Here is a 27,490-nt window from a genome sequence, read left to right as displayed (position 1 = left end):
GCAGTTTCCTTTGAGGAAGTATAAAACACCCGTCACCTGTTTTTATTTGACCCTTTTCTTTTGTCACTCCGAATTGTAGTCAGGTGTAACTGGTTTGCTGCAATTGCAGTCATGTCTGGAATTCACCTGTGGCAAACTGAGCTGACTGAACATGAATCAGAAAGGAAAACGCCCATGTGAGCTCGCACAATTCACATTGTCAGGACAGAAAACATGGTCCCAGTGAGTGGGTGACCCAGACCCCCACAGTCACACTAGCACAACTTCAGAAGTCATGAACCTGATAAATTATAATATTATTTGTTATGTTGTTATTATGTTTATCTCGGTATCAGTAATATATCATAAAAGGAAGCAATTAGGAATAACATTATTTTTTAACATTACAATTATTCCTTGCCTCCGCCATGATGATGTCAGCAGACAGAGGCAGGGAATAATTGTAATGTTAAAAAAATAATGGAATTTTATGGTGCTTTTACTTTTGCTTTTACAAACAATTCCAATGTGGGCAATTATAATTTGGCAATTAGAAATCTTTATTTACTGTCTTTTTTTATACAATAGAGGCAGATCTCAGAAATAAAATGCTAAGTACAAAGGTCAGTCACTGCATGCAAGCATTTCCCTGAACCTGTGAATAAATTGAAGCTGTAAATTATTCCTGAGAGCAAGTTAAAACCTGGTGACAAATGTACTGGCAAAAGTAAAAAAACAAAAAACAAAAAACTGCAGAACAGAATACGCACAGTACGATTCACTTTTATTAATATATTTTTTTTGATTATTTTATTTTGAATATACAATACTTCTGTTTATAAAATCTATTTATTATAACGTAGAAAACCATGACATAAAAATCAGCTAATAAAATGGTTACACCTTCATGCACAGCATCAGACATATCATCACATTGTAGATAAGCTGAGTTGTTTACATACAGTACTTGAATCTGCAACAAAATGTAGCAGTCGAGTTTTACATTGTGCATTAAAAGATTACTAGGAAATTCACTCCTAGAAATTCCCAAATTAGATAGAGTTGGCTGAGTTGGGTTGAAGTGGTTAAATAATAATGTATGTTTATAATGTCTTTCACATATAATTTGGAGTGTAGATATCACTTCACGATAACTACCAGAGAAACATAGAAAGACGAACAATGTTCACGAAACATTAACAAAAGGACTTCATTCATTACATATCCTAATGTAACATAATCTAGTCTGCATTCTTCTAAATAACAATAGTAATGTGCAGTAATTACTACATATTTTTATTTTTTATTTTTTTTTGCTTTTGGTAATAGAATGGAGAAGTTTGAAAAATATCTTAAACAGCTTCTGAACATGTCGAAACACAGTAGTAAAACTATAGAAAAGCAAGAAAAGAAGATGACGAGATGATATTGTTAATTTTGCACTGCAGAAAGTAAAAAATGATGTAGCAAAATAATATTGGTTGTCCCTTTTTCTGTACATAGACCCAGACAACACTGACAAATAGTGTATTTCAGGCAGCTTCATTATTCATATTAAATAAAAGATTAAAGTACTTAAATATGCCTTTAAATTGTATGAACACATACAATTAATTTCCTTCATTAATGTATTCAGTGATGGTGGGTAAATGATAATGCAAATGCTAATTGATAAAATGAGGAATTCATTCCATTATCATTTAGTTCAAGTAATAAACCTTCCCAAAGTTTTGGAAAAATAAACGTTTATGTGTAAAATAAAAAAGTAAAATCGGAGTGTTGCTAATCAGAAAGCAACCACAGCTACCACCACGAGAAACGTAAACAGGGATAACTACGGTAAATTGCAGTCACTGAGAAAATAGAAGTAAAAGAAAACACCAAAGTAAATTTTCTTTATGGGATTTTTTTCTACTCTAAATCCAGTCCAGAATAGAATATTATATCATACTGCTAATAATAGGAAGAAGAAAAGGAGGAAGAAGATCAACAATGGAAAATTGATACATAGAAATATATGTATATCATATTATATAATGATAACATTAGTGTAATTTGTTAATGGGCAAACTGTGGATTAAGGATTCTAAAGCAGCAATAATTACAAAAATAACTCTACCACAGCACTATTAAGATTTCTGTAGATTTGTTGTGTGTATTTTAAATAAAATTGATTATTTATAAAACAATCATCTTTATAATCATTTCAAATTTGTTAAGTGTAGATAAAGAGAATTTCTAATTATGGGGTTTTTTACTGGTCCACTGGGATTACCAAGTTCCATTTAGTCACAAAATCATCTACCTCACTCTCTGTTGCCCCACCTTTTCCCATCTCTTTTAGTGTCTCTGGTTCCTCTTCGGACGGTTGTTTGACAATTACATTTTCCAGCCTCAGCTTGCCTTTCATGTCCTTCACTTCTTCATCTTCCTCTCCCATTCTGTCCTCACTCCCTGCCTCTTTTTGGATCAACCTTTTCACAACTCCCTGCTTCTTGAACACCTCTGGCAGTAATAGTTTCCTAGTTTCAAGATCCCAATTAATAAAAATGGTTCCCTCCTCATTCTCCTCCTCTTCCTTATAATTGTTGTCATCATCATCATCTTGCTCTACACTTTGTGCTGCAGCTAGTCTAAGAACAGCATAGTCATCTGGCAAGAAATCTGGTTGATCGGATTGGAAAGGAAGCATATCTATCATGTTTTGTGAGGTGTAAGCAGAGAGCAGGGGTGCTTCCTCATTCTTGCTTCCTTCTTCTACATCTCTATCCAACTTTTCATCTGTTACTCTTACTCCTCCCACCATGTCTCCCCTCAATGCTGCCTTTGTATTGGTTTGTAGATTTAAAGGAATATGAAAGAATCCAGTTTGTGGTTTTGTGGTTATAAATAACCCTGGAAGCTTATTATCCTCCTTTTCTTTGTCTACCTGAGTTTGAGACCATGCATGGGTTTGTGTGTGTGTTCTCATTTCTGTCTGTGCATGCATCTGTGTATCTATCGGCATGTGCGTTTGGGTACATATGGGGGTTGACTTCAGTGCAAGGCGAGGCTTTGCCTGAGGAGCATAAAATCTACTACAGTGACCGTCTTTAACTCTCAACTCTTTCTTCTCATAACTGTCTTCTGCTGCACATCTCTGGCATGTCCCTGTTGGATTATTTCCATCTTCTCTTCTGTCATACCTCTTCTCTGTGTCTTCTATTGTGACGACATTGCTTTTAGGAGCTACGCAAACAGATCCATAGTCAATTGCCGAATCGTCGTGCTCTAGGGGGGTTCCAGGTCTCTGACGGGAGTATCTTGGTGGGGAATCAGCATATTGTAAAATATTGCCCAGAACATGGTGGTGTGCAGCATTTGCTTCTGGTTGAACAACAGTGATGAGGGTGATGTTCTCACCATCAGGTACTGGCAGAGGGGAAGGGTAAAAAGTAGGGAAAAGGTTCTGGAGGTTGAAACAGACAAAATTGGGTAATTAATTATTATCCTACTAAATATAGTTGAAACTGCCTTTGCTTGTTTAAGATGCACATACAAATTCACAATTTGAGAGTGTTCATTGAAAACTGCCAATTTTGCTGTGTAGGAGTTGAAATTAAGATGATACTAGTGAGCCTGACAAAGCTTGTCCTGAGAAATATTATATTGATATGATATGATATTGTATGTGATGTGAGGACTGATCTTCATCCTCATTTAAACCTTCATTATACCCCCCCCACCCCCACAATTAACAAACTGGAAAGACTTTATCTCTTTACCAACATAATATGGTACATTTTCATTCAACTATTTAACATAGTTGCTGGAAAAGTTAATTGTGAAGTGTCAAAAAAAACAAGTTTTATGTATAGAATAGAAATTAAGTGTCAGGGTGTGTTTGCATTACCAGTATATACGGCCTTTTCTGTCCTCTCCCCATCAAGTAGTTAGAGAGAAAGTGGCAAACCACCAAAAGAGCACCCACACACATAGATGGAACAACAATAGAAACAACTATCCTCTGCAGCTGGCCAATCACAGGGTCTAGAGGGGAACAACAATTGTGTCACACAAATTCTTACATAATTACTCGCATACAGACTGAGGTTTTGAAAAGGAAAAAACATTCCCTAGTATATCAAGCTCTCTTTTACTTCAGTATCATTCTGAGTTACATTTCTTTCTGTCAAAGGGGAAAAATATATATGCTCTATGTCACACATTGTTATTTTACCTTGAGGTGTGGTTATGCAGTACCATTCTGAGGAGTGGCATTGGACGGGCATGATGGGTAATTTTGTTTTGGCAGAGAAGCAGTACTCTGTGTTGTACTCCATCAGGGAATATGTATACAAATTAGATTCCATGAAATGATGCTACAAATATACAAATAACAGATTAGTCCATAACCGGTTCAGTATTACAGGTTAACTTTTGAGGCAGGGAAAAGCCAAGATTACTCACCACAATGCCACGATGGGTATTGTAGATGGAGATGTTGTAGGTCATCTGGGGGTAGAATGTTTCCATGGAAACCACTGGAGTGTGATTGTCAGGTTGATATCTCATAGGTCCCTTCACACTGATGATGGCGGTGTTGTCTGTTATGTCCACAGAAACTAGTGGAGGACCAAATGTGGCTATAGGGTCAAAAGGGGAATTCTGAGTTACCAAAACATTTAAAACATTTATTTATTTTCTTACCAATTAACTGTATGTCAGCTCACAATTTTAGAGATAGATTCACTTTCACTTACTTTCTGACTTTGGATCAAATCTCCTCTGTGTCACTGCCCATTTGGAAGTAACCTTCCTGCCCACAGCTCGAACTCTAGCATAGTATCCCAGTTCTTGATCCCATGTCTCATTGCTCAGATCACAAAAAGTCTGCACTATTCTGGTACACAGCCAAACTGCCCTCCAGTTTACTTGTTTTCCTTTAATCCCCTCCACAGTGTCTCCATAGCTAGGAAAGATAGATCAGACCCACACAGATAAGAAGATGACTGCTCTGAATCCTAGCACAAGCTTAGACAAACCAGGTTGTTCAATTCTCCCACAAGCCAGGAACATCAGGTTACACAGGCTAGTTAGATCAGGTTACGCTTTTCTATGGCTTCTGCCACCCTTTCCTTCAGCAGCATCCTTGCTAAAGAAAGGCACATATACATTAACTTCAACTTGAACTAAGTCCAAGGTATGAATAGTACAGTGTGACGCCCAAAAGAAAAAACTAACATTATTTACAACGTTACACACAACAACTTATGTTTGCATAATTATGCTTTATTAAATCTTACTTACATGGCATATTGCACTGTAAAGTGTGTGTCATTTGGTGTACCGTCTCCCGGTGACCAATGCAGCACATTCTTCAGGTTCATTGAAGAAAAGACAGCATCGATGGGACTGGGAAGGGAGGAGGAGACTGAGGAAAAAGAAAATAAGAGACTGTTTAAGATAACAGAGACACACATCTAATATGAGCTCATGTTTGTTAGAGTCAAATAGTTTCTAGATATGCAGTCAGTGCTTCTGGAGCTGACCCATTTCCTCATCTGAACGGCTTTTTTTTTTTTTTTTTTTACTACGTATTGCTTCAAACAGTATAAACTACAGGATGTTGTTTGTCAAGCTTCAGCCAAATCCTGTGTGTTTTGACACTAATGGCTTTACTGGATTTATTGCATACATAGCTAACCATATAAAATATAATCAACTCTTAATATAAAATTTTTACTAATTAGGCCTTTTTGCAGAAGTAGATTCGTAGAGACGTAAAGCTTTCAGTACTGTAGTGGTTAAAATCACTGTCACCTATACTGGCTGTTGTTAATCGCTAGAAAACAAAGACCTTTGACATTTATTACTTCCTTTTAACTACTGGATTTTCTCAACATAATTTACATCTTTGACAATTTTACTTTTACTTGTAGTTAAAGTAGATTTCAGTGCATGTACTAAGAACTTTTAATTAAGGATTGAGTTTGTGTACTTATACTAATGTAATTACACACTTAAATGACTAGTATACAACTGTGTCCAATCTACTAAAGTTTAGAAGACGCCATTAGTTTAGTTGTTTGTATATAATTTGTTCACATTTGCATCAGTGCAGTTTGCTGTGATTATACAGTTTACGTTATGGCAGATAAGTACATTTGTATAGGCTAAGTATAAAACTAATTACACAAAATGTAATAAAGTGTTAAATTAGATCTGCTCCACAGTGAGATTAAAATCAACAATGGTTTAATGAATCAGAGGTACATTCACTTGATGCTTTATTATAAAGAGTGCGCAGGCTTCCATGTATTCTAAATTTATGAGCTTACCCATACACACAGTTGGTCTATAATAAAAACAGAACAGACCAGTACATGCTTAATTCCTCCTTAATACTTTGTTGTAGTAATGGCAACAGGCCAAACATCACCAACAGGAAAAAAAAAGATTCGCTAAGGAAAAACAACTATCTCAATAGCCATACCTGTACAGTGCAGAACACCGAGGTTCAGGAAAATGACTACGGTCCACATCTCTGGTCATTTTTTCTCACGAAACACCAACATTGTCGGGCCGCGGCAGCAGCTCTTTCACCGGGCAGGCGACCGGCCCTGCAGGCTCCCTCACCTGCTCCTTCGATCCACCTGTCAGTGGCCAGATGTTACTCCATACGGTTCTAAAAAATCCGCATACAAGGAAGAAGAAGGAAAAGGTGGATTAATGATCGCCTACGAGTAAAACCTCAGTGATTTACAGGGAAGTCAAAGTCTCAGCGAAAGGTTTCCGTGTATGAGGAAGGAATGTGACCTCACTTGTTTTTGCAAATTACACCTGTGCCTGTGCGTGTGTGTGTGTGTGTGTGTTTAAGGAAGGAGAATGCTATTAGTAGAAGATGTAATCAGCTCCTTTGGGTTCTTAAGAAAAAACAGAAATATTACATACGCTACTGGATTGTTACCATGGATTAATGAATTACTATGTTATTTATATGTCATTTAAAACAATAGCCTGCAGACATGGGCTGTGGTTGTAGGTCTGTGTTTTGATTAAACTTGTGCACAACCTTTGGTTAACTTAAATGGTCTTTGTACATGGACTACATTCAGATCGTTATATACATAATAAACAGTCAAATAAAAAAAAAAAACCTCCTTAATGTATAGTTTTAAGATGACTTCTTTCTTCTTTGTCTTTCTTTTCTGACATTTCTTCTTTTGTGACATTTAAAAATAAATATAGCGAAAAGTATCCATCCATTAAATAGACTATGCAAGAAGTGCGGTAAACTTAGGTTTCCACAAATGTGATAGATGATAGATGAGACCCGATAGAATACCAAAAGTGCCTTGTGGTGGCTTGGGTCAGTTCCAACAATCAGTATTGAATTACCGTGATAAAAGTGCAGAGTAAAACCTGAAGCAGTGCATATTTGTTTTTGCATCAGGGGCCCATTTCCACTATGACTAGCCCAGTCTCATTTTAAAGGGAATATTAGCTTTGCCACACGAATTAATTTGAATAATTTTACTGCCACTTACTTCATTTTAAAAAAGCAATATCCAATACACTGCGAGGTCCATTACAGTGACATCTATTGACCAACAGGTCCCACCGCTGTCATTGGGTCCACGTCTTTTAGCAAACACGTTAGATTTCTAACCGTAGGTTTTAAAAGGAAATGTTGACTGTAACAAGACTGGTACATATTTTTAAAATTGTCCAACATATATATTTATTATGTTATATAATTATTGCACTGCTTAAATTCTTAATTAAAGAAGAAGCGGAACTGTGCAGCTAGCTTCATCGATATGTCTCCGGATAGTTTTTAGCGTTGCACACCTCACGGACGATTCCGCTGTCTCTTAGCATTTAGCTTGTAGATAGTATTGTTTGCTTTCAGTGTAATAAGGAGTTACCTGGATGAATTGTGATGGTTTACTAGAAAGTGTTACTTCTTTGCTGCAATCATGGCGCTGTCTATGGAATCGCAGCTCCAGAGCATCTTCGAAGATGTTGTGGTAATTTACATCTTTATAAACTGGTTTTGAAGAAAATTGTTTTAGCATTTCAGACAACGTTAGCCTTTTCTATGAACGTACCACAAACCACTAGAAACCTCATTTGGTTTAGCAAATTAATAATTTCAATAATATAGCAAGTGTTTTTTTCTTATACATAACGCTACAGTTACTTGAAATATAAGATAAGATTATATACATTTATATGGAATATAAGCTAAGATTATACTTATATATTTATAAATATATAAATATTTATATACCTATGTTCCTCAATAACGATTATGTTATGTTATTGCCGTAAATCAACTTTTTAAATGTGCCGACACCTTATCAATGTCCCTCAATTAGTTATATTTCACATAACACACTTAATGAAGTTTATGAAGTGTGCAGCTTTTATTAACTTCTGTAAAGCAACGTGGCTGTATAATACCAAGTTTATTAAACCCTTGCACTTAAACCTTCAATCTAACAGACTGCTGAAGTGCCCCTGAGCAAAACACCATGAAAAGACATCAGATGTTTTGTATTAGATTCTCTCATTTGACCTCGATTTGTACACAGACAACTGAACAGAAAATTATTATTGGGGTTATAATGACACACACAAAAAAGAGATTAAGATAAAGAAGGGACATAAGGGAATAATACATTGTATATCCCTCTACATAATGATTTGTCTTTTTTTTCCCCCTCCTCTCAGAAAACTGAGATGATAGAAGAGGCCTTTGCTGGGTAAGATGACCATAAACACACAGACTCACCCCTGATAATGTGCTGTTACCATTTAGTTGAAACAGGCAAAGTTGAAGAAGGCATAGCATTTGTGTGTTAGCTCTATTTTATGTCTTAGCAGAACAGCTAATGAAATGTTAAAATCTAGACACAGACACCACATTTTAACTAATGCAACACCTATGTTATGTTTTAGGATGTTTATGGACACTCCTGAGGATGAGAGGACTAAACTGATCAGTTGCCTTGGAGCTTTCAGACAATACTGGGGAACTCTACCACAGGTCTCATAGAGACAGACGTGTGCTTACTTACATAGTATGATGATAAATCATTGACTGATTATTTTAAAACAGTCTCTCTTTCCATCTGTAGGAGTCTCATGAACAGTGTGTGCAGTGGATAGTGCGGTTTATACACAGCCAGCACAGTCCCAAAAGAATCTCCTTTCTCTATGACTGTCTAGCAGTGGCTGTGGAGACCAGTCTGTTACCACCCAGGTACAAACATACTAACTGTATAAAGCTGTGAGATGACACATGCACACTTCGGTTTGGACATGTCATTTGTGATCATCTAACTTAGTCATCTATCTTGTGGATCTCTTTTTTTTATCTGTAGGATGGTATGTGTAGCCCTGATAAGTTCAGACAGTTTGGAGTGGGACAGGAGTCAGCTGTGGGCATTAACTTTCAAACTGATTCGCAAGATCATTGGAGGGGTGGACTACAAGGTCTCTGACACAAACACACACACACACACACACACACACACACACACACACACACACACAGCTGAAAACATTCATCAAAAAACTCAGTAATGAGTTCTTGAATAAATTGCCCTTATTAATATAAGCATTGGATGTAGTGTGAATTTCACCACCAACTGATTTCATATTTTGTGTCACAGAATAAATAAATAGTGTACAGATCACATGACACTTGCATTACGAACATATTGATATCAACTTGTTTAGTTTAGTGGCGTGTGTGTACCTAGCATAATAAAGTGTGTTGATTTTGTGCAGTAGACAACCAAATGTTTCAAATGGATTTTAGATGAGGCAGGAGCAGTTTTGTTTCCAACAGAGACCGCTCAGGTGGTAGATTAGGAGAGAAGCACTAAGTGAAGACGAAAAGATTGCACGCTGAGCCAAGATTTTCTTTTCATTACTGTATATGCCTTCTCCCATAATAAGCATTAAAAAGATGTTGTAGATACTTTGCTGTTGCTATGCTTGGACTAACACAACTGCCAAAACCATGTGAAGGGAGTGAATCATAAAACATTTCAAGGATGTGTGTGCAACTAGCAACAAGGACATGAATGCAATTAGAGGCAACATCTGGAAATTATCGCCATTCTGTAACACTGATGCACAACCTTGTGTGAACTGAGTGATACTGTAGGTCTTGGAACTCATTGTGTCATTTTCTTCCATCACGTTATCCCCGTAATTCTTTCATTTGTATCATGTCAACAATTTAATCTCATAAATATATTATACTTGAACCAGGAACTGCAATATTTAAATTGAATAGCTCCTGAAAATATAGTGGAACAGTTTAAAGACACAACTGTTACAAGTATGTCAGATACAAAGTACCTAAATAAGTAGCAGATTTGACTCCATATACCGAACATGAAATGATTCTGATCTGAATCTAGGCCCCCAAAAAATATAATTTTTAATCTGCATGTTATTCTTTCTGTTCTTTCTATTCTTTCTGTGTTCCAGGGTGTCCGGGATCTGTTGAAAACTGTTCTGGATAAAATTCATACCATTCCAACCATTGTCAGCTCAGCTATAGTCCAACAGCTCCTGGCTGCCAGAGAGGTACCTTTCTTTATGGTTATGTTCGCATTCCATGGAGAAGTGGTCAAAACCATTTTTTTTTTTTTACACCCAGGGGATTCCGATCAGATATTTTAATGGCAGTGTAAACAAACTTGATTTTTTTTTTATAATGTAATCAAAAATCTGGGCCACTTTTATATGTGGTTCTAGATCTGATTCATCCAATCTCTGGCGGCACACAGAATGCAGCCACTGTCAGAAAGTTTAGTTCAGACATTATGTGTCTTTCTAGCATTCGCCTGTGTGCATGTGCATATTGCCCATCATCATTGGTCTATTGTTGTTGTTAGCATGTGGCTCACATTTCTGTTATATTTTCTGCTATATTTGCACGTCTGCAAGTTTAGGAATACAACAGTGTTCACAATGGATACTTACACTTTCACTTTCACAAAACATAAATGTGAACCATTAACACTAAAATACAGAATCTGACCACAATTTATTGATTCAGCATTAAATCCAATAATTGGAAACAAACCAATGTCTTTTCTTATATTTATTTATTTATTTTTTCCCTTTCATGGTCGCTTGAGAACTAAGTTTGTCACTTTAATATGTTTATTGCACTTTTGTGTGGTTGCATTGCAGGTGGTGGAGTATATCCTGGACAGAAATGCCTGTCTCCTGCCAGCTTACTTTGCCGTTACAGAAATCAGAAAACTTTATACAGAGGGACAGTTGTCACACTGGGTATGTGTGTCTTCTGTGTATGTGTGTCTGTGTGGCTGTGTCAGTGCGTACATTACACTCTTTTTCTCTTTTTGTGTTTTGATTAATTTCTGTTTGTGTGCTTCTCTCTCATTTGCAGCTTCTAGGCAGTTTGATATCAGACTTTGTGGATAGTTTCAGACCCACAGCCAGAATCAACTCTATTTGTGGTAAGAGACAGACGCATGCACAAAAACAATCTTTTTAATTAAAAACGTTTCAGAGTTTTTGTTGTTGTCATGAGTTCTTTGTTTTTCCATATACCTTGCCAAAGCTGTAACGAGGTCCATTCCTTTTTAAACCAAAAATTAGACTTAAAACTAAAGCGGAGAAGGAACTTTAAACTAGCAAATGTACACTAATGTCAAATGTAGGCTTTCTACTGAATTAATGTTTGGCACATTGTGCGCGATAAATATAACTTTAAATAAAAGACATGATGCAACTCAGGTGCTGTATGTCTGTTTAGTCATTTCATGTGTGCATCTGCAGGACGATGCAGCCTATTACCTGTAGTGAATAACAGCGGGGCCATCTGCAACTCCTGGAAATTAGACCCCACCACTCTCCGCTTCCCTTTAAGAGGCATGTTGCCTTTTGACAAGGTAATATATTCGCACAAACTCCCTACTTTCACATGTGCAAGGTTCACACAAGCACTAAAAATGCCTGTATTTTTCATATATAGGACCTGTTTGAGCCCCAGACGGGTTTGCTGCGATATGTATTAGAGCAGCCGTATTCAAGAGAGATGGTCTGTAACATGTTAGGACTCAACAAACAGGTACAACAACCACTGTTTCTATTTTTGCTCCTTCGCCCCCCAACTCTTGCTACTTTTCCCTTTTTACTCTCCCCTTTCTTTAGATTTTATTTGCCATTCCAAATTTATTTATTTTTATTTATTTATTTTTGGACCTAATCTTCTACCTCAGGGATTCTTAACCCTGGGACCACTACTCTGCTTGCTTTTCAACTATCCCTGCACTGCTCATTGCATATTGCCTTGATCATGTGTGTTCAGTCAATCAGAAAGTGGAAGATACCATTTTAGGTTAAGGAGGGTGGGTAGGGCACTAATTGGGTAGGAATAGTTGGAAATCAGACAGGTTAGGGGTCCCTGAGGACCGGGGATGCTGTTCTATTGTTCTACCTCATTCTGTTCATATCTTTATCATCTTTGTTATTCTGCTCCTTCTATGTCTGCTCATCTTTACTTCTTTTCTTCATATATGTTTTTAATTTGTTTCTCCTCTTCTCTACACCTTTTTCTTTTTTTGAAGCCCCCTCCTCCCTGTTTCATCAGTAACAAAGCTATATAAGACTATATGTAAAACAAGTCAATGCTGTAAGCTTGACCCACGAGGCACTGGTGTTAGTTTGCCCTGTTGGGTTCATGCAGTTTCAACTCAGCCCAGCTCGCTAAGCACAGCCATGGACATATTGTTTGGACACATTAACAAACGCTTATCAGAGACTAACTTAACTAACACAAAGCAATAATTGAAGCTGGCTGTATGTAGTTTGACATTTTAACCATACATAAACCATAATTGTAAAAAGCCAGAATTCTTTTCGTGTGTTTGAGCTGGCTGAGTTGATGCTAACTGTGCTGAACAGGCAGTGAACAACCTAGCTCCTTAGTCACGACTCTTTTCTCTCTTTCTCCTTTCCCTCCAATGTTTCTTTTTTCTTTCTCTTTTTCTTCTCTTTTTGTTCTCTGGTTGTGTATTGTGTTTGTCTATACCTCTGCCATATGCTCTCTAGACTCTGAACATTGCCCAGGTATGTCATTGTTCCTCTTCCTGGTCACCTGACTTAGCAACTAACCAGCCCGTTGGATGCTTATCTTTTTTGGCATGCTGATGTTCTAGTAATTGGGAAAGCAAAAACAAAAAAAAAGACAACCTGAAACGCAATAAATAAAAAGGCTACAGAGCTTGAAATTGTCTCAGCAGGGCTTTCTCTACTTAGTAGACAGAGGGACAGATATGGCTAAATTAATATTGTGCAGGCACAGAGACTGAAAACCAGCCAGACAGAAGCAGGTTGATCAGTGGGTAGGCAGACTGCTTATGGATCATTAACCATAAATAATTTGTTCATTTAATAGGGTGATGTGCAAATAATTTGTGTCCTGTCATTTTCAGTAACATCAGTTTAATTTGCACATTTTCTTATCTGTGTGTTTAATATAGCAGAATAAAGACAGTAGTATTAATATGGATTTCGTTGATTTTTAGCATCTTTAGCTTAAAAGAAACACAGTGGAATAATACAATGTTTTGCATCATGAAATTGTTAGTGTTAATATAGCTCATATTCAGAGTCTGAATACCTTAGCTTTTGGCTTGCTATGGACTAATGTCTTATTATCATGCATTGTCATTATTATCATTTAAGAAATCATTTCAAAACCCTGTAATGATTACTAACAGATTCTGATCACAATTACTTTACAGACTGAGCCAGCTGTAAATTTTGAACTGTAGTATTGATGATACATAGTTCAGTTTTTGCACCTAACAAGTTAATGTTTAGAAGTATTTCTGACTTGAAACCCTGCTGTTGACGCTTCAAGTCCTGCTGCACTGCATGTCTGGATGTAGTCTAGTCCTTGCCTGTTAGTGAGGTCGTCTTTTTCTGACCTCATTTTGGTGCTTTTTGTTATGCTGACCTGGGCAAAACTACACGGTTTTGACTAAATCGTGGTCCTGACGTGGGCAACTATATACTCATATACTACATTATAATGTAGTTATATGAATTAAATGTGCCAAGGATGAAATTTAATTAAACAAGTTGAGTGCACTAGCTAGACTGCAGTAGCAGCAAGATTATTCACTAAATACAATAAAGAAAAATGTCAGTATTAAACATTGGTTTACATAACACTGAATGGTAATTGAGGGAACAGAGTTGGTGGGTCTTTAAAATAATTTTGTCATGTCTTCTACTCTTAATCTAAACTAAGTTTTGATGCTTCATTTCTGTGCTACACAAGCAAGTGTTATTCTTATGCTGCTTGTTTAATGCCACCCAGTCAATTTGGTCCTTTATTCAAAATGTTTAATATTGATGCTCCTATAAATCCACTGTTTAACAAACCCTTTTGTCCCTCTGGGTTCGAGATGAGATGATATATATTTAAAAAAAATACTAACTTGTGAACTATTTGCGCTTAGAAACCACTTCATTGCATATGAATTGCATGTGCACAAAAAGCTTTAAGAACAGAAGACATGGCAAAGTGTGATCTTTATATTTAGTAAGTGTTTGGTCAGTGTAATGCCCAGGTCGGTTGAGGAATGATTCAGATTGACTGTGTGACTGAGTGAGTGAACTCTGACTGGTGTTGTGTGATGTTCTGGTTAAAGATGAGTAACCGTGAATTGTGATATATGTAGTTTGGGTTTTTTGAAAAGTACTCAGCCTCCAGTTTACAATAACTCTTGGTTTTCGTCAGTCTAATGTGGCACCACCTTGTTAATATTCCTAGTTATAACAATGAATTGTGTAGAAAAAGCTAAAATTAAACATTTCATTTTGACACTACCAGAGATACATACACACATACGTGTCTGGGATTGACAACAAACTGATGATGAATTGCCCCCTAAAAAGACATACCAGGGGCTTCCCCTGCCCAGCAGCCATCGTTTGGCGTGTTGGTAGGTGATGGTGATTGGTGGGGATGGTTGTACTTTTGGTAAGACACCTATTTTAGATGTAACAATAGTAGGTAAGCTATTTGGCTGAGATGTTTGTAGACAGAAGGTGTGTGCGTGGATCTGCCTCTCCCTTGCCTTCCCCCTCGTTTGTGCGTGTGTGTGGGTTGTGGGACAGGGAAAGAGAAGTGGCGGTCAGTCTCATAGCTCCTCTTCTACTTAAGCACTCTGCCTTCCTGCCATCCCAAACCTGTTAGCCTGCATGCAAGAACATGTTGCAATGTTTGATTTGGTGTATAGAGCTGTGCCATGCCGTTTTAATGCCATATTGTACTGCAATGTGCTGTGCTGTGCTGTGCCGTGCTGTTCAATCTCTTGTTATGCTGTGTGTTCCTGTTGTGTGAAACGGACTTTTAAGTGCTACAGTGCAGAGATCCTCACTCCTACTTTGTCACTAGCGAAGTCACTGTTGAATTTAAGAGTTGGTTGCCATATACACACACAATGTACCACACAGAAGAGCCCAACATGGCCTGAAGCTCAGGTGTATACTGTTATTGGGCATCAACCATGCCTTGGTTGTGCACTTAATCTATTTTAACCTGCCTTCCCATCACTATCCAACTTTTCTGTGTCTCCCTCTCCAGACATTTTTCAGAATTTCTCTCCTTTCTTTTCCCCAGTTTCCTTTCTCCTATTGTCTTTAATATAAAATAAATCTCTTTTACATATGGAAATCACGACACTGTTCCAAATTAACTTATTTACATTTTTATGTACAGATATACTGTCATATCTTATTTCAGCAGCTTGCATAAATATCATTGACTCACTAACAAAGGGCTGCTATGGTCTCTGAGCTTTTAACTATATCATTGGTTTTCCTTACTATCCTATAGCTTTTTCCTTTAGTTATTAGTTGGGTTACATTTTAGTCAATAAATGCATCAAATCAAAACTAAAATGAAAATTCAAACCTTCTGATTGACATACAATGATTTCTATAGACACACTTGGAATAAGCAGTAAACAGGTTGTTTTGTTTACTCATTACTCTAGAAAGCTGATTACTCCGGTTACTTAAGCACATGTAAACAGACCCAAACCTTAAACATATAAATTACTCAGTAAGAAAAAAAAATTAACATTGAAATCACTTGAACCTGTTATATTTAAATATAAGGCACATTACGTCAGTGCATTAGGTACCACACAGACAGCTTTAGCTTTATGTATGTTAATGCCTTCATACCAAAGAGCAATAAGTCAACAAGGCGGCAGAGCTGAAAATATTGCTCTTCTGACCATTTCATGAAAAATTATGTTGTCCACTCAAGTAGGAACTTTCACCTTTCCTGAGCTCTGTACCTGTAGCCAGGGACACTCTGTGTTTGTAGAGCTGAGCACCATTCTCTCTCATACACAGATACGATACTTATCCAGTATCGTACAGTATATTTTCAGATTCAATAATCTCATTTGTGTCTTGAAGAATTTATATCCAGTGAATTCATAATACAAATATTTTTTTATATTGGCATCATATAGGTAAAACTTTCACTCCAAGGTACTTGTACTGTTAGGTAGTGCCCTGCTTGCTTCCTTGAGTAGTATTTTTTTTAAATTATTTACATTATATTAAATTGTCATTACTTTGCTGGATTGAATTTGGCTCGCATTGTTTGTGAATCTGATACTGATTGGCACCCAAAACCTAAATCTCAATTGTAACTAGCCACAAAGACATGAGACTTGTAATTGGTTGACTCACTCGGTGTAAAACCTTCATTTAATAAAGGAACAACATGAGAGAATGTTTAGTTTGTTTAATTTCTAACCACTGCTGTAGCATCTATTAACGTAAGATTTTATATGTGAAGTGTATTGATGACAGTGTTCCTGTCATTTTCTCCCTCCCTCTGCCTGTGTTTCTTCCCTCTTCCCTTCTCTCCCTCTGACTCCACGTTTTCTTCACCACCATTCTTTTTCTGTCTCTTTCTGCACTTCGATTTCTTTCTTTCCAATTCTTTGTTTAACGTCCTCTCTCGCCTGCCCACCGTTTTCTTCATCCTTTAACACTACCCTCCTCCCCCTGCCAGCATAAGCAGCGTTGCCCGGTGCTAGAGGAGCAGCTGGTGGACTTGGTGGTGTATGCCATGGAGCGCTCTGAGACTGAGGAGCACTTTGATGCAGATATTGGAGGAACCAGCCAACTGCTGTGGCAGCACCTCTCCTCCCAGCTCATCTTCTTTGTGCTGTTTCAGTTTGCAAGCTTCCCACACATGGTGCTGTCATTACACCAAAAGGTGAGGGGGAAGACAGAGGAAGCATGTAAGGATTAAAGATCCTTTTGCTAAATGACTGGGTTGCAGCCACATACAGTATACGCTCCATCATTCAGTGTAAATGTGCAATAGTCTTTAAACCTTCATTGAAGAATGAAGTTTAAACCAATCATACAGTATACATACTAACCTCGAATACATTTAAGCCTTGGGCAAAAATTAAACAGAATATTTAGGGAAAAAAAGTAGAAAAAGTCTTATTAATAGTATATTTTAATTAAATTAAGTTTACTACCATATGTACTGTAACCTGTTTTAGTCTTATCACTCACTTCTTTTCTTTTGCAGCTTGCAGGTAGAGGTCTTATAAAAGGGAGAGACCACCTTATGTGGGTCCTGCTGCAGTTCATATCAGGAAGCATTCAGAAGAACGCCTTAGCGGACTTCCTGCCTGTCATGAAGCTCTTTGACCTGCTTTATCCAGAAAAGGAGGTTTGTCTGATGTTGCTTTTGTCCGTGGTGCTAGAAATGTGTGCAGGAGTAGTGTTCGTAAAACTGAAAATTCTGTTGTTACTGTTCTTATTGAGAAAGTAATACTATGGTATTTATTTGCACCTTCTCTGCCTTCAGTGCATCCCAGTTCCAGACATTAACAAGCCCCAGTCAACTCATTCTTTTGCCATGACCTGCATCTGGATCCACCTGAACCGTAAAGCTCAGAATGACAACTCCAAGCTACAGATACCCATCCCACACTCTCTCAAATTGCACCATGAGTGCGTATCTTAAAAATATATATATAGTAATTTTAAGTCAATAAATGCCTAAAAACTGAACACTACCATAAGCATTAGCTCATCTTAGCTGCTCCATTCTCTTTTCTGTAAGGTTTCTCCAACAGTCGCTGCGAAACAAGACCCTGGGCATGTCCGACTATAAGATTGCCCTGCTGTGTAATGCCTACAGCACCAACTCAGAATGCTTCACCCTGCCTATGGGTGTCTTGGTAGAGACGATCTATGGCAATGGATCCATGAGGATCAACTTGCCAGGCACTAACTGTATGGCATCAGGGTCTGTCACCCCACTACCAATGAACCTGCTGGATTCACTCACAGTACATGCAAAAATGAGGTATGGGAAAATGGAGATGAACATGGTAAAATTGTAATACTGTTTCTGTCTTCCTCTCTCTACTTGTATTTATTGATCTGCTTGTCTCCAGTTTGATCCACAGCATCGCTACACGGGTGATAAAGCTGGCCCATGCTAAGTCCAGTATTGCCCTGGCACCTGCACTGGTGGAAACATACAGTAGATTGTTGGTCTATATGGAGATTGAGTCACTGGGCATCAAAGGATTCATCAGTGAGTACATTTTATTTACTAAAAAACAGTTCCTGTTAGATGCACAAAAGTGTAATATTTTACTTGATTTAATTAACAGATGATTATGTTTTTCAAAGTAAAGTAGTTGTCCTTGACTATAGCTGTGTTTAGCACATGACGCGTCACCAAACCCAGTTTTGTGTCTAGTGTGTTTTCTGTCTTAGTCGTTATTGCATGTCCAATGGGTTGTGTTTATGCTAAGAACCATTGTGTGTATAACATTATTGTCTCCTGTTGAGCCAGCAGACACATGCTGATTAATGTCTCTGTTTGTCTGTTCAGGCCAGTTGTTACCCAATGTGTTTAAGTCTCATGCGTGGGGGATCCTTCACACATTGCTGGAAATGTTCAGCTACAGGATGCACCACATCCAGCCGCACTACAGAGTCCAGCTACTGAGTCATCTGCACAGCCTGGCTGCTGTACCCCAGACCAACCAGAATCAGCTGCATCTTTGGTAATTTTAAACTGACATATACATATACTGTAACAAATCCAACTAAGTATTGCTAATTTTGCTTTTTATGTATTACTTCTACAACTCAAATCGAACCTCACAGAATACAAGACTCCAGCACTGCAGGCTATGCAGCTTATTTCTGAGGCGTTGGTGGTTACAGGAATTAACAGACAATACCAGAATTTTACACCTGAGAAAATTCCACTTTGAATCAACACTTTGCTCTTGCCTGTGCATACAATCCATGCTGTTTATATTGTGGCCACCTCTTCTCTCATCTGTCTTTGTGACTGCGCTTCTATCCCCAGCGTTGAAAGCACAGCTCTGCGGCTAATTACAGCGTTGGGAAGTTCAGAGGTGCAGCCCCAGTTTACCCGCTTCCTCAATGACCCAAAGACGGTTTTATCAGCTGAGTCTGAGGAACTTAACCGGGCCCTGATCCTCACCTTGGCGAGAGCCACACACGTCACTGGTAGCCATCAATTTAACTGTTGTCTTTTTATGTTTTTCTCTTCTTTAATTGTAATTGTTTTTTCTTACTTGCTTTTTTATGTCTAATTGATGTCATATATCTCTGTTTCCCACATTTTACTCAATATACCAATTAAAGTTGTTATGGTCACCCACTGTTCATCTGTCTTTATGTAGACTTTTTCACAGGATCAGACTCCATCCATGGTACTTGGTGTAAAGACATTCTTCAGACCATCATGACCTTTACACCTCATAACTGGGCTTCACACACACTATCCTGCTTTCCTGCTCCACTACAGGTGCATGTGGTCATTTTGACACAAATAACACTGTCAAGTTCTTTCCTTCCCATTTCAGACTCTCTAATCCCGTCTTTATGACTCCCACCCCTCTTTTTTTAATCAGGCGTTCTTCAAACAGAACAATGTTCCCCAGGAGTCCCGTTTTAACCTAAAGAAGAATGTAGAAGAGGAGTACAGGAAGTGGAAATCCATGGCCAATGAGAATGACATCATCACCCACTTTTCCATGCAGGGCTCACCTCCTCTGTTCCTCTGTCTGCTGTGGAAGATGCTGCTGGAGACAGACCACATAAACCAGATTGGTTTCAGGTGGGCTGTCATATTAAAATTGAATATACAAAATTTTTATTATTTACACATCTGCAGTGTTTTTATCACAGGATTGAACACCGGTAAAAATAATGAGGGCTAATATTTATCATAAATATATATATGCATGTGTGAATGATCTTAGCATTGATGTTGAGGCATTTCACTGTAAAGTCACACTAGCTGACCAAAGGGGGATTCGACACCTTCAGCTGTTTTATTGAACAGGAGAATACAGATGCTATATTTTTGTGGGATGGTGAGTTAACTGCAGCCTGACTTTGTGTCCTTCAGGGTCTTGGAGCGTATTGGGGCTCGTGCACTGGTGGCTCACGTGCGCACATTTGCAGACTTTCTCGTCTACGAGTTCTCGACCTCAGCTGGCGGACAGCAGCTCAACAAGTGCATTGAAATACTTAATGACATGGTCTGGAAATACAACATAGTCACGCTGGACAGACTCATTCTGTGTCTGGTGAGAGCAGTAAAGCATACAGAGAAATACAGTTGATTGCAGAAGTTTGCATGCCCTTTTTTTGAAATGGGAAAGAGAAAACATAGTTTTTTTAATCAAAATAATATTTATTGCAGATTTAGCTAGTAAATATTCCTTCCAGCTTTTTTATACATTCCATATAATTTATGTTACCTCTGATGATAAAACATTTATATCACCTGAATTTGCATTATTAATACCAATTTATACACTTAATAGAAATGTATTTTTAATGAAAAACAAGTTGTAATAGCTCAATGTGCATTAAATAAAAAATCTTTGTTTTCCTTTTTTTGCCATTTCAAAATAAGGGAATGCAAACTTTTGAACCCAATTTTATATTGGCACATTAGACACACCTCTTTATGTCTAATTAACATGACAAGCATTATATGTCATCGTGCTCTTTTGTCTGCAGGCTATGCGTAGCCATGAAGGGAACGAGGCTCAGGTTTGTTACTTCATAATCCAGCTGTTGCTGCTGAAGCCCAATGACTTCAGGAACAGAGTAAATGATTTTGTCAAAGAGAACGCCCCCGAGCACTGGCTGCAGAGTGACTGGCACAATAAGCACATGAGCTATCACAAGGTATGTGTTGGAGAAACAAGCTTTTAGACAAAAAAGGTTTACAGAAAGAAAAAGTCAGATAAAGAAAATTAAAATCATAGGATATGTGTGATGTCCCTCAAGCTATTTGTTCTCTTACTAGAAATACCCAGAGAAGCTGTACTTTGAGGGTCTTGCGGACCAAGTTAACCCTCCCATGCAGCTCCAGCCTCAGTACCTGCCAATCTACTTTGGCAATGTGTGCCTGCGCTTCCTGCCCGTCTTTGACATTGTCATCCACCGCTTCCTGGAGCTTATCCCTGTCTCCAAGTCATTGGAAACACTTTTGGATCATCTGGGAGGACTTTATAAGTTTCATGGTGATTGAACGTGTCTGTGGATGAAAAACAATTATTAGGTTTAAACTGAAACAAGAACAATAGCTATAAATACATAAATAAAATGTGTTGACCACAGTTTGTGTACACTGATCTGTAGTCAATGTTTGTCTGCAGATCGCCCAGTCACCTACCTGTACAACACACTTCACTACTACGAACGACATCTGAGAGACAGAACAAACCTGAAGAGAAAACTGGTCCATGCCATCATGTCTTCTTTGAAGGTATGTAGAGAGAACATACATACAGCTATGTGATTGAAGAATATATACGTTGTATTATTAATTAAAACCATACATGTTCAATCTCACGATTGATATGATTTATATAGGACAACCGTACCCCTGGTTGGTGCCTCAGTGAAACCTATCTAAAGTTTGGCATGAACCCTAGAGAGGACAATGTGTGGATCCCTGATGACACCTACTACTGCAAGCTGATTGGACGTCTGGTCGACAATATCCTTCATTAATTTCAATAATAATAGATCGATCCATCCCTGTTCCCTAAAACAACATTACCCTTTTGCTGCCAAATGCTAACATCTTGGGCTTTTGAGGTAGCTGAATAATACATCACTATACCTCACTACTGATGCTTCACCCAGTGCACAGTTTAAAAGCACGTATTTGTGATAGTGTGGGTGTGCATTAATGCACATGGCATGGGTAACCACTTCTGTAAAAGCCCCATTAAAGCTAAACAATATACGCTGGATTTGGATTTGCATTTGCATTTTATAGTGTTCCAGCAGTTTTTGGAACTGGGGTTATGCAGATCTCCCTTAATGCCTCTTAGCTTTACAGAGAGACAGTAATTGTACTTGTGTCTTCTGGTAATTTAATATCGGTATAATCTGCCTGTGGGCTTGTTAAAGTAAGTGTTTTAAAATCTAATCTACGAGGCTCATTGATGGATGGGCATATCGTGTAACACCCAGAAAACGTACTCACATAACATTCCTGTCACTATTAGACCTTTGTTTTGACTCCAGTGACATTAGACCATCTTAACTCTTTGTCACCCATGGCTGGAAAGTCACCTGGTCCTTTCCCCAACTGTGACTGGCGATTCAACGAGTTCCCCAACCCTGCAGCTCATGCCCTACACGTCACCTGTGTTGAGCTGATGGCTCTGGCAGTCCCAGGAAAAGATGTTGGCAACGCTCTTCTCAATGTTGTGTTGAAGAGGTACACAAGACAAGCAACACGACATCCTTTGGTTGTTGTAGTGACAGTGACCCTAACTTCATCTTTGCTATCATTTAATATTATTTTGCCATTATATGCCCTCTAGTGGTTTGTGTGAGGTACACACTTACCTAAGTATTCCTTAAACTGTCAGTTCACGTTCTTCCTTTCACCTTTTAGCCAACCCCTGGTTCCCAGAGAGAACATCACAGCTTGGATGAATGCTATTGGACTTGTGATCACTGCACTGCCTGTAAGTAAAACATTCACAAAATGTTTACTATTGATAAATTGCTGATAAATTTCCAATTTGTTCACCATGACCACCTTTGCTCTATCGTCAGGAACCGTACTGGATCGTTCTCCATGACCGCATTGTGTCTGTGGTTGGCTCTCCGGCCTTGACATCAGAGACAGAGTGGGCAGGTTATCCTTTTGCCTTGCTGGACTTCACAGCCTGCCACCAGAGTTACAGCGAAATGAACTGCAGTTATGTGCTTGCATTGGCACATGCTGTCTGGCATCACTCATCCATTGGACAGCTGTCTCTGATTCCCAAGTAAGTCTTCAGTCTTATCATACTCCTCTATGTTTTTATGGCCCATGTATGATCACCATGTCATCATAAATTTGTATCTGTCAAGGTTCCTGTCAGAGACACTGAAACCCATCGTCCAGACAGAGTTCCAGTTACTCTATGTGTATCATCTGGTGGGGCCATTCCTTCAGCGCTTCCAGCAGGAGAGGACACGATGCATGTTGGAGGTACACAAGTTTGACCACAGAGACCTAAGATGAGAAGATGAATAATAATGTTAGGACTAGCAGTGTTTAATTGTGGTATCATTTTCCATCTTCCCTGTGTGTTTGTGGATATGATAGATTGGTGTGGCCTTCTATGAGATGCTCCAGGCTGTGGACCAACACTGCCAACATCTCAACTACATGGATCCAATTTGTGACTTTCTGTACCATATTAAATATATGTACACTGGCGACAGTGTGAAGGAGCAGGTGGGCCATTGTCTCCGTGTTAAAAAATCTCATCAATACTCTGTTTTGTTGCATTCATTTAGGGTTTATTATAGCTTTATTCGGTATACATATTTCTAAACTGAACACTAGACAGTAATGAAAATATTACAATAGAAACAAATGATCCATCTATTATATGTAATTGCTTATCCTGCTCAGGGTTACGGGCTGGAGCCTATCCCAGCTGTTATTGGGTGAAAGGCAGGATGCACCCTGGACAGGGTCAGGGCCAACACAGACAGACAACTATTCACAGACAGATTTACGCCCCTGGGCAATTTAGAGTCCCCAGTTAACCTAAGATGCATGTCTTTGGACTGTGGGAGGAAACCCATGGAAGCATGGGGAAGAGCATGCAATCTCCACACAGACTGTAGCCGTCTGGGAATTTGAATCGGTGATATTCTAGCTGACATTCTAGGCAGCAGCTCTAACCACTGCACCACAATGATGCCAAAACAAATAATATTTTTTTCCTTTTATGTAAAAATAGTTACATAAATGAATGGGATATGTGTTGAACTAGTAATTGTACCTCTGTAGTGAATTACCTGTTTGTCTCTTTAAAATTCTGAATCCAAGTAGCATTTGTTATTTTTTCCTAACTTTACATATTTTCTCCCACGTCTTATCAAATTATCCATCCCTCTGTATTTGTCTTCCCTAGGTGGAGAAAATCATCATGACTTTGCGTCCTGCCATGAAGCTGCGTCTACGCTTTATCACACACAAGACAGAGACTTCATCAGTTGCCGCCTCTGCCTCCAGTTCCGTCTCCTCCTCCACCCCTCAGCCACCTCCTTCCCTCCTTCCATCATCCGCTGCCGCTGCATCGCCATCGTCCACACAACACACGCACACGCCTATGTAAACACAATCAGGACAGATGTTCACACGTCTGACTCTAAAAGAGTTTCTAAAACATTATTAAGAGGTACTGATAAACTTGAAGGACCTCAGCATTTATCAGAACAGGCAGCATATCAACAAACTATACAACAATTATTAAACAGCTCTTGTTTAGCTGGGTCACCTAGATACCACATTTCAGAGTGTTTTTTTATTTTTGTTTGTAGTCATTTTTATATTGTACATTAATAATTCTCCATTAAAATATTGATATTTTGGTTTCAGCTTTTCCTTCTAATGCTTGTGTGTCGTTGTAAGCACAGATGCAAAAGTACGTTACAAAGTGCATTTTTTTTTCTTCTCTGCATTAGTTTTTTTTTTGCATTGTCTTTTAAAATGCTCTTTTGTTGCTGGTGATCTTATAACATCCGTTTTCTGTTGTGCTGACTCTAAATACCACACGGTCTGTGGAAATCATCTGACACAATTAGGCAGGTCATGACTTAGTTGACCCAGTTTTAGAGAAAGCCTTACCATGTGCAGCTGCCTTTAGTCATTCCTCCACTCTGTCCTAACTATTTCTAAAAGCATAGAGAGGGAGTGACATTAAAGACCCTACTGGCCCCATTCTAGTTTTCCCCCGTTTCTGCCACAGGGATATTTTTATAATAAATCCACAGATACCTTTTAAAATTGATGGAAACCCTATGTTTGAGCCAAGAACGGCTCAAATTTTGGGCAGTGAGTGATTTGGATCTGGGATTTTTGCTATTTGGCAATGAAGCTAATGGTAAATAAGACTTGTGTCCAAATCCTAGGGGTATATTTGTTGGGTCAGTAAATCAAATTATAATGAAAGTGGGCTGTTGGGTGTAATGGCACGCCAGGAAATGTGAAGCACTGAAGATGTTTTACTCTGCTGTTTAAACCCTGTCGGAACGTCTGCTGTTGTTTAAGCAGCTGGCTTGAAGTCAGAATTATAGAATGCATGTATAGTATGAATGTATTTTTTTAATAGAAATATCCTCCAAGCGTTAAGTGCAGAGGTGCTGTTGACTCGCAGAACAACCCTGGCAGCATTCCACAGAAACTTAGCGTCCAGGTTTTCAGGAGGCTCGCCCTTCTAATACAAATCAGCCTGATTACTAAGTTTTGCAGCATTCTCATTGATTTAGTCTGTGGCCTGTCAATCAAAGCTGCTTCAGCGATGCACTGCAGGCAGCACAGCTCAGACAGGAGAGCTAGTGTTCATTTACTTTTAGCTTCCTTATTTGTTGCGGAGAAAACAGACCTGCTGCTCCACTCAACTATCCTTACTGAAGCTGTGAACTGCTTGCTGCTTTCGCCTTTTCTCGGTAAGGTGGTCTTTGGCAAACAACATAAAATGTTTTTCACCAATGCCCTAATTTATTGAACAAAAATAAAGACAAAATAAAGAGTACACCTCATCATCAACCACTGACTCTGCTGTTCTCTGTCCAGCACCTCAGGTGGTCTTTGTTTTAGAATGACAATAAATTGATTGCTCTAAACCTTAGTAATCAAGTAGTAAAAGGTAAATTGAAATGTTCTGATTGGTTCTTCTGATTTGGTCACTAAAGATGATTTGAAGTGAAAATATTTGCAGTGCAGCAATTTTGTCATCTGCCCAAACAAGTAAACTGTAGACTTGTTTTATGCACTATAGATTTGTATCGTTAAATTCTTTAAAAAAACAAAAAACAATGACCTTCCATTGTGTTTGGTTTACTGCCAGTGAGAGCATTCATGGTGATGTGCTTTACATTTCAAGATTCTGAAAAAATATATCTTTCATTATAATTTTTCTTCATATTGGCAAAGTAAAAATGTTTATTTGGAAAAGCCTTACACACACACACACACACACACACACACAGTGGGACTTTTGTATCTTTCCATCTCATTGCACCAGGATGTAGGTACCCGCATCTGTTTGGATGTACAATGTTATTTGAGGTAAATAGAGGTTTGTAAAAAGTCCAAAGCTTTTGAACATCGGCACAGTGAAAAGATAACACAGTACTTTGCTTGCATCAGTTGTTGTGTATTGAGGTGCCATGAGATAAAGGAGAAACTTGAAAAAACTTGAAAGTCTGTGTTATTTTCTTCACAAAATTGATGTGGCACTGAATTCAATATAATTTAAATGTTCTCAATAGATAATTATGGCACAAACTCAGAAGCATGAAACAAAGTCAGACTGTTAATTACATACATCATTACTATATATTGATTACCAACCCATCCATAAGTATTTCATTTTAGTATTTTAGTGTATATTTTCCGTATTTACATGTGTTGGCTCTAATATATCACTGTGCACATTCTATATTCTGAACCTATGATGTATTTGTATTGACAGGGATTGTGCAGTGTACCAACTCCTGACACACACACCTTAAATAATAAATAATCACATTGCTGTGATAATGATCCTGAGCTATTTCTGTTCTTACTGGAACTGGATTCATAGTTGTAGGATTCAGCCAGAGGACATGTGAAGAACTGTTCTGTCATTGTTGTGATGGCACTCTGGGACTTGTTTTCTCATTTTATCTTCCAGGAATCATAATGCTTTGTATCTACTTGAGGAATTTCCTTGTTTCACAGAGACAGACAAGCAGCATTCACAACATAATATCTCAGAGCATCTACAATAAATATGTATTTTTATTCACAACAATACTGTACTTTTAACACAAACACGACCGCCCCCCTCCCCCACTCCATAATTTATGAACATGCACTATAATGGTAACATTA

General features: G+C 38.2%; 2 protein-coding genes across 4 annotated transcripts; one reads left to right on the top strand and one right to left on the bottom strand.

Moving 5' to 3' along the window:
• Nucleotides 1–746: 746 nt before the first annotated feature.
• il20ra (interleukin 20 receptor, alpha) lies at nt 747–6,775 on the bottom strand. 2 transcript variants are annotated; one of them, XM_067482803.1, is made up of 7 exons: nt 6,455–6,775; nt 5,269–5,392; nt 4,722–4,930; nt 4,429–4,604; nt 4,199–4,340; nt 3,872–4,008; nt 747–3,427 (listed from the first exon to the last, which is right to left on the bottom strand). In XM_067482803.1, exons 1-7 carry the CDS (start codon nt 6,501–6,503, stop codon nt 2,234–2,236), a joined length of 2,031 nt encoding a protein of 676 aa, XP_067338904.1. In that variant the 5' UTR covers nt 6,504–6,775; the 3' UTR covers nt 747–2,233. The 2 variants fall into 2 exon arrangements, with proteins under 2 accessions (XP_067338904.1, XP_067338905.1); XM_067482804.1 differs by having other exon boundaries at nt 5,309–5,392.
• A 1,040-nt stretch (nt 6,776–7,815) lies between these two features.
• On the top strand, nt 7,816–25,073 carry med23 (mediator complex subunit 23). Of its 2 annotated transcripts, XM_067482240.1 has the most exons (31): nt 7,816–7,991; nt 8,698–8,729; nt 8,926–9,013; nt 9,105–9,229; nt 9,351–9,462; nt 10,471–10,569; nt 11,182–11,283; nt 11,402–11,471; nt 11,794–11,906; nt 11,990–12,085; nt 13,069–13,086; nt 17,069–17,275; nt 17,603–17,746; nt 17,885–18,030; nt 18,143–18,388; nt 18,480–18,622; nt 18,926–19,100; nt 19,412–19,575; nt 19,752–19,876; nt 19,983–20,188; nt 20,483–20,663; nt 21,103–21,273; nt 21,395–21,611; nt 21,747–21,856; nt 21,964–22,090; nt 22,657–22,822; nt 23,003–23,075; nt 23,167–23,381; nt 23,467–23,587; nt 23,705–23,836; nt 24,525–25,073. In XM_067482240.1, exons 1-31 carry the CDS (start codon nt 7,941–7,943, stop codon nt 24,726–24,728), a joined length of 4,179 nt encoding a protein of 1,392 aa, XP_067338341.1. In that variant the 5' UTR covers nt 7,816–7,940; the 3' UTR covers nt 24,729–25,073. The 2 variants fall into 2 exon arrangements, with proteins under 2 accessions (XP_067338341.1, XP_067338342.1); XM_067482241.1 differs by lacking the exon at nt 13,069–13,086.
• The last annotated feature ends 2,417 nt before the right edge of the window (nt 25,074–27,490 follow it).

Source organism: Channa argus, chromosome 17 (assembly GCF_033026475.1).
Source record: "Channa argus isolate prfri chromosome 17, Channa argus male v1.0, whole genome shotgun sequence".
NCBI lineage: Eukaryota > Metazoa > Chordata > Actinopteri > Anabantiformes > Channidae > Channa > Channa argus.
Note: the sequence above shows the minus strand (reverse complement) of the source record. Positions and strands in the feature narration are given on the sequence as shown.